Here is a 14165-nt window from a genome sequence, read left to right on the forward strand (position 1 = left end):
AAAAATTTGTTAGTCTAATTATGATTAAGTCAAATAACGATTTCTAAAAGTGTAGTATGCAATGGACTATCACCATGAGTCGTCAATTTGTTTATAGAAGTTTCACCCGAACAATTGCTTCCAAACAATTTGACCATTGGAAGACCTATGCTCATCCACTAAAATCATAGAATATTGTACATAGAGATTGCCAGTTATTTCCTATGTGTCCTTGTCTAATCTATATGTCATTAGCCAGATATTGTTTACATTACACAAAATGTCTATGCATCTTATGATTATGACATATGACTATGACAAGGACACATAGGAACTAACTGGCTGTTTTCTCTCTCATTCATCATATCGCATCCACTTACAAGCTAGCATATCCCTCGCGTTATCTATGTATAATATTCTATGACTAAAACTCGCAAATTGTAACGCTTCACAATAGAGCGACAATATATGATTATAATTTTCGAGATGTTTACTAAAATCTCCTTCCAGAGTGATCATAATTTAAACATCTTCTTCATGTTTCCTACTTTAATTACAATATTTGGATACTATAAAATAAAATATACAATATATAACCTCAGTGGAAGGAGTGCCAAGGATTTCTTTTTTTTTTTAAAGAATTATAATATTTAAGTTTGTAATTATTGTAATTTTTTCATGAAATTGGTATGCAAAAAATATATTATTGGTATATTAGTAATAAATTTTATGAATTTAGTTATTTGCTTCGGGCATTATCATTTTATTTGAAAATACCAATTTGTATTAATCATTCCATATTTCGTATCAATATCATAGTTCGATGATTTATAACAAATTTCATTAGTATGGAGGACCTTGAAATAGTTAATCGAATTATTTTTAAATAGAGTGAAAATTTGTTTGAATAAAATCAGAATGATACAAATAAAATTGGGAACGAAACGGGACACGTGATTCTGTTATTCCCGTAGATATTCGGTAATTTTTCCCCTTTTAAATCGATTGAAGAAGTAAACTCCCATAATTAAGGAGCATTTGAAGATTCCACAAGCAAGGCAAGGAGGCATTTTGAGCATTATGGTACCTTTTATCAAACACAAACTACAAAGGGTCAGATTTGCATTGAAAAGATGGTTAAATGGTCAATAACACTTTTGTTAATTTAACACGAATTTAATTTTTTGATATGATTGGCAAACTGAGGAGTAAACAATATGTACAACTATGATTTGTTTGGGTGATCCACAGTGTTAACCGAAAACGATCTATAGGGACTTGGAACCATGGTCCCATAAGTGATATCCCCATTAATTAAAGAAAATTTTATTAAAATACACTCACAAAAAATAGTTAAGATTACTTAAGATTAAGATTGCGATTAAGATTAAGATTACTTCACAAGATATTTCTCCATAAATATTTACGCCGTTGTATCATAAATAAACATCAACTATAACCGAAAGACTTTGACATTTAAAAAAATTGTATACAAAGTCTAGTAAACAAAGCATAAATAATAAAGATTTCCCCATTAATTTACTTTTTAAGAAAACGAAAGAACCAAATATTTCATTTTCAAGATGTTTCCTGATTATATCCCTGAAGATTAGGGAATTCGATTTTCGATTTAGTATTTTCATGAAGATTAGGACATTAGGAGTATATACACGGTAAAAAATGCATGGCGTTTATTACAATGGTGGTATGGTATAGAGACAGATAAGTATCTTTTTAATATTGCCCCGAGATCCGTAACAATGGGGTTATTTACAATACGATATGATATAAAAAGACTTTAATATAGACTAATATCAAATACTTTTTGTGTATCTGTTCCTATACGGTACCAGCACTGTAATAAACGACATGCCTTTCGCGGGTAGTAATAAAAAAAATTGTGTCAAATGAAAAATGAGGATATCGCTAATAGGATTTTCGTTAAGGATCGAACTGAATTTAAAAGATACCAATAGATGATACATACGAAAAAACTATCGAAATTTTTTCATTACAAAGTTTAAACGCAAAGGCTTTTTTATAAACAAAACAAGTGAAAGTAAGCATAATAATTTTTTATTTTACTTTTTTTTTTAACCGTTCTAAAAGACTTTTGATTTTCAGCTTTTTGATAATAAAGACTTTGCGTTTTGAAGATTTTTTGTTTTTTAGATCAATATAGAGTGAATCCAAAGAAAAGAAAATATCAGCACAAAATTCGTTGCGAAAACAATTTAGTGCAATAATTATCTATTCGCGAATAAACATTTATAAATTCATTGTAAAATGACTACCAATAATACTCCCTCATACTATACCTAAGGAAACCGTGGACAGTAAGGTATTTTTGCAATGCTATTGTGTCAGAGTACTTTATTGAATTTATGGAGTCCACATTGACTAAAACTATAATACTTAATTCTTTCTATACTTAATTCAATTCCAAGAATTATAAATCATTAAGGATTTTTAAAAATAATTTCACAAAATAAAAACAAATTTTATCCCAATAAACTTACCCGTATAAAATACTTTCCAGATTTCAATTCAGATTCACTAATTGTGTTGTAATAAGTGTTCTTATTAACCCACTTCAACATTTTTCACTAAACAAAATTTTCACATTACTTTACTGTTAAACCAAAAACAATTCTAGTTCTAAAACAATATTACCTTCTTTTAAATCAAACAATATTATTGCGAAAATATTCAAACAAAAATTATCGTCAATAACTTCGAATAACAAACCACAACTATTAATCAATTAGTCGAAAAATTTATATCACATGTATGAAACACCAATAACAATTAATATATAATAAGAAAGGTATTTGAGCGCGCGAGTCTATTCAAAATATGTTTTGAATACAATATTTTATGCCGCGGTTGTATTTATTAATCATCGGTTTTATAAACCGTGCGCAAGTTGACCATATACACATTTATACGGCTCCACAACTATACAATAACTAAAATATAAAATTTTTTTTTAGTTTTGGTATCAACATAAATTTCGTGTGTTTACTATTTTTCTTATCAAGGTTACTTTTATACACATATCATAAAAATAATATCACGTGGTTGTTTCGGATATTTAATATTGCATTGTTTATTATATTTATATGGGTACATATTAAAAAAAAAAAAAAAAAAAAAGTATTTAAATTTGGCCATAAAATACTATTAAAATGGTTTATCATCATATTTATAATTATATAAATATAGAAATTAATTAGAAAATTATGATAATTATTGTAGATAGTTACTTTTGATATAAAGATCTTATAAGTTTGATGTAGTTCGTCTATGATAAGATAATCAATTTTTAAAATATCCTTTACATATCCGTTTTCACACATATAAGTTTCGAGTCTCAAAAAAATACCCTTGATAAAAAACTATATGAAACTGAATGAAATAAATTATTTGTTATTATCTTTAATTTTTGAACTATGTTACTTATCGCAAGATATTTGTTTACTGGTTGGGAGTTCAAACCAAACGTAATGTACTCACTTATTGGTTTGACTACTAAATCAGAAGTATGTCTTTTTTAAACTAATACTACAATTATTTCATACAGTAAAATCTAAAAGTTGCTATGAAATTAAATTCTTTAAAAAATCAAACAAGTATTTGACTTCTAAAATTAATAATATCTTAAATTTTCAGAAAAATCAATCAAGGTACGAAAGGAATACAGTTCCTATCGGGTGGCCCATGACACTTCTCGTTCTTTTTTTTTGATATTTGCATATTTTCATAAAAACTGGCATCGGAATAATTTTTATTATAATATAAATGAAATTTATATTAGACAGAAAAAATAGTTTTCTATGCTCAATAATAATATTTAAAAAAAATTTTTTAAAAATTTCTGCGCCAGAAGTTGATTTTTCTTACCATACGTAAAATAATTCTTCTCTCTAAGAATGATTTTTTTTTGCGTTGTATATTCAATTAATTGTTTTAAGCTTTGCAAGCATCAAGAAAGCTTTCACTTTCTGTGTATTAAAAGTTTAGCTATAAGAACGATTTTGATAAGAATTTTATTTTTTTACGCTTTTCTCCATTTCCGAACGAGTACTATTTTATGAAATTTTTCAAATAAAATAAAATCAACAGGAGTTTACTATAATCTATTTTCTATCTGCAAAGTTTCAAACTATTTCAAATTTTCGTGGTTGAAAATCTCTTTTTAGATTTGTTTATAAGAATCACATCAATTTTGATTAGAAAAAGTTTATTGATACAGCTTGATCCATATTAAAAATTAGTCTTTTAGAGTTCGTAATAAAAAATCATTTTAACGAAAGTAAAAGTCTATAAAGAATTCAGGTAACATAAACTTTTGGATAATGTTATCGCAGAAATCGTTCAATGTACACCGTCCAATAAGATTAACTTGACCATGCTAATTTAATTTGCATGTACATGTAGTTGAAAATGTTAAGCATAAATGAATTTCGCACTATTTGAATATTCAAGCCACTTGTTTAAAATAAATTATTTAATGTGTATATAACTACAATGAACTAAAAGAGTCATAAGTTTTTGATATAGCAAAAAAGTGCTTTGTCCGCAAATTGCATGATTAGTTTTGGCAACACAAAGTATTTATTATCTTGAATATCTAAAAATTTATGGTAGCAATATGTTAAACTTTCATCTAACTTGAATTTTTGTCTATCTGCCTGCCTGAATGTTATAAAACTTGACGATAATAGTTAATTATGTAATCTTATATCTGATGATACAGAATTATGGAACCGCGTATGGAGTTCCGAAATACGAAAATAGAAATAATATATGAAAATAAAAGGTAGCGCTATGAAAAATTTAAATGAAAATTCTATTTACAGGCATTACAGTTGGCTGTTTTAGGAATTTAAATTTAAAACACATCTTTCATTACGACTTCTTTGATTACGAAAAAATCAAAAATAGTTGAATTTTTAATGTAAATTTATTTTTAACTTTTGTATTGTGTAAAGTTTAAAAAAAAATAATAAAAATCGTTGAAAAATAAGTAATAAAATACAGAAAAATTTGGATATATACATAATAACAAGTGAAAACAAACAATTGACTGAGTTAATGAGTGTTTACGAACGGGCAGACAGACGGACAATCGAAAATGGACTAAGGTGATTTTACGAACAACTTCGCCAAAATTTTGTACGTGTCAATATTTTCAAGCGTTACAAACTTAGGACTAAACTTAGTATACCTTGATATATTTAATATACGCATGGTATAAAAACATGAAAAACTTCCATGGCTCATGTTGAGTTCGTTAAATATTTCCCCTCTAGTTATTTTTCGCATTTTGATACGAGTAAAGAAAGATAATTTTAAGAATGATAGCAGTAATTTTTTTCATATTCATTTCAAAATATATCAGTTTCTCAAAATATTTCGAGACAAAGTAAAGGTCCTTTTATTTTCACTACAAACCAAAGTCAACAAAAGTATTTGTATCTTATAACATATTTACAGTATCCAGATAATTAAATAACTCGTGTCAGTTGAGTAAATATCGGTGGTGCATTGTTCTTTAAACAGCATATACTCAATATTTCTGTAGATATACTAATGTCGGTTTTCACCAAAGCTGTGTTTCATCTTAGTTTACATCAACTAATTATGTTTTTATCTTTTAATATCAAAACAATTGTGCTAGGTGTTGTACAGAGACAGTGTATTGAATAAAAAACAGTCCCTGTTTTAGCCCTGGCAAGTATAATGACGTAGGAGCAACTCCTTACTTTTTCCTAGATGGGAGTATCCGTTTTTAAGATTTTTAAGGTTCATGCGTCAACAAGGAAAAAAAATAGGCGTCATATAGGAAACTAAAAAAAAATACTTAGTCTTATTCATTCCTCTAAATTTTAAATTTAAAAAGCGATGAAAAGAAAGTAGGACTAAACGGACAATATAAATCGATATTTCTTTTACAAGTTGTTAGGTTAGGGTAGGTTATATTGACCATATATGTATTTTACCACCTTTTCCTGAGTGCACCTCCTTCATGCATAAACTATGCACTACACCAGCCCATCACAACTATTAATTAAATTACTTTTTGTTGTGATGCAGAGACTCGAACCCGATACCCTAAGCATACCGCGAACGGAATTTGTCACGCCTTAACCAATTGTCCTACTAGGGTTGACTACAAGTGGTTACTTAGTATCTCAATTTTCGAAATTTTGTGGGGGAAAAAAATTCAGTTTTCCAATCATTTAAAATATAAATCCAATTTCCCTATACTTTACTATCGGGGACACATGAACGTCCTTGATCAGTATCGACAATTAAAGATAAAACTAAATCCAGAGAAGCCACGTTTTTTTCGCTTAAATTCTATGACAGCAGTGGAAAACTGCCTTATATTCTTAAAGAAATTGATGGTGCATTGAAACTAAGTTTGAACATAATATGAAATGACTTCCTTTTATATATCAAGATATACTAAGTTTTGTCCCAAGTTTGTAACACTTAAAAATATTGATGCATGAATAAAAGGTGTTTTATTTGGGTTCATAGAATCATCTAATAAGTCCATTTTCGATTGTCCGTCCGTCCGTCTGTCATCACGATAACTCAAAAACGAAATAATATATCAAGTTGAAATTTTTACAGTGTGCTCAGGTAGTAAAAAGTGAGGCCGAGTTCATAAATAAGCAACATGGGTCAATTGGGTCTTGGGTACGAAGGATTCATACTGTAAGCAGTTAGAGAGAACAAAGGTTTAAATATAATGTTCCGTACAAAAAAAAAACTTTTGTTTGAAACATTTTTTCGTAGACATCACTGTTTATCCGTGAGGGCGCAAATTGTATAGTATGTATTATATGGGAATATCAGTTATGTATGTGTGACATGTATATGTAAGTGTAAAGTGTAATCAACACTGTCTATGCATGGTATTTCCACAATTAACTTAGTCTATTGTTTCACTCGTTATTTCAAAGCTTGATACTATCTTTATACTGTGTAATTCAGCCTTTACATAAACTATGCATATAATTTTATAAATATTTACAAAGGTGTTGATATAACTTTTCTATAAGCGTAAAAAATAAACTATTTTGTTTGTTTTCTTAAATTGTTTTACTGTTTGAATGCAACTCAAACATGATAAGAGAAAATATTTGAAACAAGTAAGATAAAAATAATATTAAACTATTTAAGTATAGAATATATTTAAGAACAGTGGAATAGTTAAAAATTTTACACATTTTTTAATTTTTAGCATCATCTTGATAGACTATGAGCCCATAATGAAACCAAATTTCTATTATTCTTTTTGTCTGTCATATGAAGAATGCTATAGAAATGTTTGATTATAACTGTCTATTCATATAAATGGCAGGTAATTGACGAAATACGAAAAAAAATTCGACTGTCGAGTCACCGTTAAAATTTTATTTTTCTTTATTATTAAACTGAACACAAAGAATTATAGAAAGTACGCTTCAATATGGACTTTTGGTCTATGAAGAGCTGCCGATGCTCAGTACCGGCAAAATGGATGAAATTTTGATCAAAATTGTGATGGAAGTGCAGGCAACAATACATTTTGGTACAAATAGTTACGTCTATTAGGCTGACCTGTGCTTCCGCCAGAAAGAAGACGTTTACAATAACAAGAGAAGACGATAATCTTAAAATGATTTAAGCTTTTTAAATAAAAAAACTTCCATTGAAATCGATGAAATCATTTGAGAGTTATGATGCCCCAGACAAATATACAGACAGGTAATCGCGCCAAATTTATTATCTTTTTTTATTGAGACTTAAAAATAACTCAGATTAGTTGATAAGCAGGTATTATTTATTAATTTCCTTTTTGTATTGATTACTTTACAAAACAAGAAACTCTTAGATTTTTTAGTTATATCGATGATCTCATAAAACAAACTTTTAATAAAACACATGGGAAATTCTTTAATAAAATGCATCATATATTATAATTAAAATAAGAATTGAGGCGAGGCCCCTTAAGGGCTGATTAAATACTTTTTATTACAAATTGCTACCTTACTTATTACGAGAAAGTTTATTATTTTCTACAATGTTAAAAAAAAAATTAAAAAAAAAAAAAACATGTGAAAACAAACAATTGATTGAGTTAATTGTTGCATTACCATGTGTTGATAACGCATTCATTTGTTTTTTATGACATGTAAGTAAAGAAAAATAACCAAACAAACACATACATAACAAATGTGACGTGTAAATTTAAAATATAAACAAAAAGTACATGTAATATTCATACAATTTAATGTTTTTAAGCTAATTTGCTCCTTCAGGGATAAACAGTGATGTTTAAGAAAATATGTTTCAAACAAAAGTTGTTTATTTTTTTAAGAAACATTTTTTATAATAAAATTTTTGTTCTATCTCTAACGGTTTGCAAAATCGGTCCTGCGAACCAAAGACCTTGAGCTATATTGACGAAAATAGCCTCATTTTTTAGATCCTGAGCACGCTATAAAAATATCAGCTTGATATCTCTTTTTGTTTTTGAGTTATCGTGTTCACAGACACACGGACAACCGAAAATGGACAAATTAGGTGTTTATATGAACACCTGTATAAAAATTTTGTTTGTGGAATCAATATTTTTTAGCGTTACAAACTTGGGTCTAAACTTAGCACACCTTAATATATAATCCATATATACATGGTATAAAAAGTCAAATCAAACGATTTTACATTTCCAAAAAATATTCCTGGCCAGTATTTTAATAGAATGTCATTTGCAGAGAATCTACGTTCTTAAAAACAAGCCGAGGAGTGGGATTGATGTGACTCTTGAGGTTCACACAAATAATTTCCCAGTATAAGAAAGAATTAAATTATTGAAAAAAAACGAACAATTCAAAACGACTTGACCGAATATTATAAAATTCTTTACGGATCATATGGAAGTTAATACGCTTCGTTTTACACTTCAACGAAATATATATTATTTTTTATTCGCGCGATATCGATCAGGAAAATATGACCACGATCGTACACACACACACATACTTTTCCTTCAAATTGGTGTAAATGCCTTATCCTGGCCATAAAACGTAAAGATATTAAATCGGATCCTCTACAATAACTTCCTATACTGACAAGTTAATAATAAACTCTAAAATGTATGTTTAAGCATTTCTAGAATAATATAGAAATAAATAAAATATAATATCAATAAACTATACAGAACATTTTAATACGGTTTATTACTCATAATAATTATTGAGAAATATTATAAGACTTCATCATAATTGGATTATTATTATTATTATGAAAAATAGTTGTAGATGTATTGTTGAGACGATTATCCGCACTCGTCTATTAGTACGTCGACCCACTATCTCATAGTATACAAGTGCATATTAGATGAGGAAATATGGACTGTTTTACCCCAAATTACTTAATTTAAAAATTGTCAGTATATAGTCGGTGTGGTACTGAAGTCGTGTGAGTGCGACCCCTGTAGTCCGCACGACTAACTTACCAGAGCGGGAAAAAACATTAAAAAAAAGATCTTATTAGCCTTCATAGATTATTTTTCGAACATGTTCTGCAGGTTCTGCTGGAATTATCATTATCTTCATAATTAAATGATGTGTTTTATCCACTTTTCAGGTTCTGTATATTCAGTTTTTCCAGTTTTTTTATTACCATTAAAAAACGGCTCAACTAATTCTGATGAAAACTTTTCAGTTCTTAAATGCGCGATTACGCGTCGAATAAGTCCAGTCACGTGTTATGTCATTATTGGTTCGCGAGATAATCGAGGCGAAAGAATCCGAAGGAACATACGCACATACATACACACACACGCAGACATCGTGTTTGATTCGGATATTGCGGCCTTAAAATCGAGGAAATATGTAAAACTGAAGATTTCTAGAATCGGCCCCAATAAATCAACTTCCTCTGGGAAGTTAATAAATAGAGATATATTGTATCGAAAAGCAGCTTTTCTCAAGATAGCCTTAATTGCTTTTGAAAACATTTTAAACAGTCATAAATGCAACAGTTTCCAAAATTTGTTCCCGTGCGTGTGTTTCTTGTATTTGAGAAGGTATAATTTAGAGAGTACGTTTTATTCAGCAATATTTTGTAGATTTAGAAAATTCACCTTCACTTTGTAAATATTTTCGTTCAAATGAAATTTGAAGATTACAATTATGTTTTGTGAAATATATGCTGTATCTCCTAGTCTAAATAATATAATCACATTTCCCCGTCTTATTAAATTCAACATCGTTTACTTAATTCCTAGATTTTATATTTGAAATTTTTCTTATTTTTGTTGTTTATCATTTTAATTTAATTACAAAGAAATTACTATTTTTAATTCTATTTAAAAAAAAAAAAAAATTAATTTCATAATAATATTTTTCTAACATAATGATAGGAAGTTATTGTTTTCATCTCGATATCAATAACGTTCTAATATCGTTATAGTACATGAAAGTACATGAAATTTAATATCGTTATAGTACAGTACATAAAAACGAAAATTCAGTCAAACCTCGGACTCCAGCTAATATGAATTTGAATGAAACCAACTGCATTCGATTTGTTTTAGTCAGAATAAAAGTCAAAGATTTAAAAAAGTTTGAAAATTTGTTAAAAAAATTTTTTGGAAACAGAAATTCAATACATTACAGATTTTTATAATTTTTCAAAAGCCAAATTTTCAATAGACACAGCTAATCAAAAATGAAGAGGCTAATCAATTGAAGTATATTTTCATGTATAAAAGTTCAAGTTTTCTATCCCGCCTTTTTTATCGGTCATTATTATTTCACGCAACAAGAGAAGTATAGTTGGTTCGGGATTTATTCAGACGTTTAAATAAAATGTACCCCCAGTTGTGTAATATTAAGTACACCGACTTATTTCTGATTCAATATCCCTTCTAATCATTTCTCCTGCTGCTCTTAAAATTCGAATTTCTTCGTAAAATGATTTTCTTTTCGCTCGTATACAACCCATTGGATAAAATTTCATGATAATCAATTCAGCACTTTTTTTTTTGTAATCGTATCACTAAGAATATTTTCATTTCTTACAGAATATGTTAACTCTTGCATAATTTGTAGTTGGTCTTTGCTAATAATTTTAAAACTAATTACCCGATTATCAGTAATCTCGCCTATTATTATAATCAGTGCGTAATTATATATTCATAATACAATGGAATGCGTTTTATATCAATAATATAAATAATACTATGATTCGCAATAAATATTAGATTACAAATATCAAATATTGATTTAGTCTACTGAATAATTGTAACGGGTTTTTCGATATGCATTCAGAATCAATAACTGTTATTCAAAAAACCACAAAAGCAGTTAGATAAACATGATACAAAATATATTCGCTTAAATTAAATAAACTATTTATAATTTTCCAGATCATTCGATTTCATTCGATACTTAAGGATGTATGAGCATGACAACAATGTTTGAGTTAAAGGCTCAAAATTTGTTTGTAGGTAGTCTTTTACTCAAAGAATATGTGGTTAAAATTTCAGCTTAGGTATCCGTGCAAATTTTTAAGAAAAAAGTCATTAAAAATCGATATAAAATACATTGGCTCTTATGGAGGAATCTCAAAAAACGACATATTTTGGAAGTTTTTGATAATTTTCATTTGGAATGAATGAAAACAAATTTAAAAAAAAACTTTTTAATAGAAAGTAAACATAATAGCAATGAATTAGAAAAGAAAAAAACTAAGTGTCACCGTCCATATAAGGGATGTAAGAGCAGGGTAGATTAAGGGTTGAAATTATTTTTATCTTATTTTCAACTTTGATGATGAATTTTGTTATAACTTCATGAATGTAGACGAAAAATAATAATAAAATTTTTCGATATGTGTCATGGTTTTCGAAATATCGAAAGCTAAATAATTAAACAAAATTTTCAATTTTCGATATTTTGAAAATTAAGCCAGATATCGAAAAATTTTATTCTTACTTTTCGTCTTATATCGTCAAGTAATAATATAAATTTATCATCAAAATTGAAAATATCTATTTTTAAATTTGTGCCCCCACTACCATGCTCATACATCCTTAAAACACAGAAAGTTAAATTTTTCGGTAGCATGTGATTGTTGGTCTACTATATTTAGGAGTTATATGCCGAGAGTTTGAAAATTATTCTTTTAAAAATCATTTTGTGGTTATTGTTTTTGGAATCTTAATGTTTTGAAGCAATTTTTAATTTTAAATTTGATGAAGGAATAATTTGACCAAATGAATTTGTAAAAAGAAAAAAATTTGTTTGTTTTATGTGAATATACTTGGAATTTACATTTATTTAACAAAATAAATTATTAAAAATAAAAAGTTTGGTCAGATAAAAATTTTTTAAGAAAATTACTTTTTAATTTTTTTATGAATGTGACATTTGGAATTTATATTTTTCGAAACGATACTTATACAAATAGAATGATTTTGAGACATTTTAGGATATACAAGCAAAATTTATAATGACATTGAATGACGGTACCAACAAATATCGTCCTTATAACCGATAGTCGTTTTAAGCGATATATTCATTTTTATATAATAGTGAAAGTATGTGTATATAAAAAACATATGTCGGTTGTTATTGCTGATTAATTCAAATGACGATTAGTCGCTATAACCGATATAAATGTTCAAAATTTTCAAAATAAAGTAAATGAGAAAAAAATTGTTTAATGTTACGATCGTGTAAAAAACACGCTTGTTGCTTGTTCTAAGTATTCAATGTGTGTTTGTACCATCTAGATATATAAATATCACTAGTATGACAGAATACATGCGTTAAGCAATGCATCTAAGTGAGAGGTATTATATACATGTGTTATAAACTTCCACTATCTGCATGCGCACAACAGAAGATCTGTCGTATCGTATCTGTAGTCTTACAATTACATGTTCAATACATGTATATAATACCTCTCACTTAGATGCATTGCTTAACGCATGTATTCTGTCATACTAGTGATATTTATATGTCTAGATGGTACAAACACACATTGTATATGTATAGTATGGTTATCGGTAGTATAATAAATGTATATAACTGATGATGTCCTACGCATGGGTATGATATTAGAGAGTTACATACAAACATACAAACATACAGGTGAAGCTAAAATAAACGTGTTAAAAAAGTGTGCTTTTACCCACGCTAGTCGTTAAAGCCGATATTTTGGCTCATAATTCCGCTATTGCCGATTTTGGATGTTATAGATAATATGTCATTATAGCTGATAAAATTCATGTATGTGTTTATATGAGGATTCAGTTATAACTTTTGACTGTACGAAGACTTCCACAATTACACGTATTTTTATATAAATTAGCATATTTATAACGCATAAAACATCATTTCAATTATATTTTGTAGATAAGGATTCTTTACTTTACTAAAATCCATTATTAAGACAAATAAGTACCTTTTATTTATCTTTAAAACTACAGTTTTGGGATCATAGCCTCTTCTTCTAAGAAATTAAAGCTGTATATTATTTTTATGCGAGAAATAGATACTGTGATCTCCGAACCATAATCGCAAATGTATTTACTATTTATTTCTTAAATATACCAAACATTCAAACATTTGTTTTTATTTCACACCAACATTAGTATTATGCTTAAATCTAGACATTAGACATAATGTCGGATTATTATCAGTGCCAATAATATAATATAAATCCCCGCATATTATACACTGTTTTCTAATCAAAATAAACACGCAAAATTTCCTGTGAAATCATTTCCTGTTTGTAATAATATTCTATAATTATAGGCGCCGGTCTCAACACATATCTATATCAACCATACATTTATATTACTAAGACAAATTTCAAATAATTTTATTCATCATTTACAGATAAACTAGATCATATGATGTTTTTAACATGATATTGAATCATCGAAAAGAAATTTTGTAGAAATTTAATATTTTAATAAGTAAATCCTGGTTGATGGAAAATGTATCTTTTCATTTTATGTTAGTGACATATTTCGTGACACTTACGTTTATCTAAAGGCGTGTTTTATTTTTAGCGACAGTAGTTAGCGCACTTTTTCTCAAAAATTCATACTTTCATAGTTTTTATGAATAAAGGAGATTAAATGGCAGTCAGAAAACATGCCTCACAAA

At 27.8% G+C, this 14165-nt stretch overlaps 1 protein-coding gene across 2 annotated transcripts in view; it reads right to left on the reverse strand.

Annotated features, from left to right (window-relative positions):
* LOC123305339 (rhophilin-2) overlaps positions 1-14165 on the reverse strand; it is a 187913-nt gene that overhangs the window by 46343 nt on the left and 127405 nt on the right. Inside the window, exon 1 of one of the 2 annotated variants that reach the window (XM_044887026.1) lies at positions 2499-2653. The exons of the other annotated variant lie outside the window; for it this stretch is intronic. Coding sequence (XP_044742961.1) covers positions 2499-2579 — 81 coding nt within the window. The 5' untranslated portion in view covers positions 2580-2653. Of the gene's footprint in view, positions 1-2498; positions 2654-14165 lie in introns of those variants that run through there. 2 annotated transcript variants of the gene reach the window in all.

The sequence above is a fragment of the Chrysoperla carnea genome, chromosome 1 (genome assembly GCF_905475395.1).
Source record: "Chrysoperla carnea chromosome 1, inChrCarn1.1, whole genome shotgun sequence".
Taxonomy (NCBI): Eukaryota; Metazoa; Arthropoda; class Insecta; order Neuroptera; family Chrysopidae; genus Chrysoperla; species Chrysoperla carnea.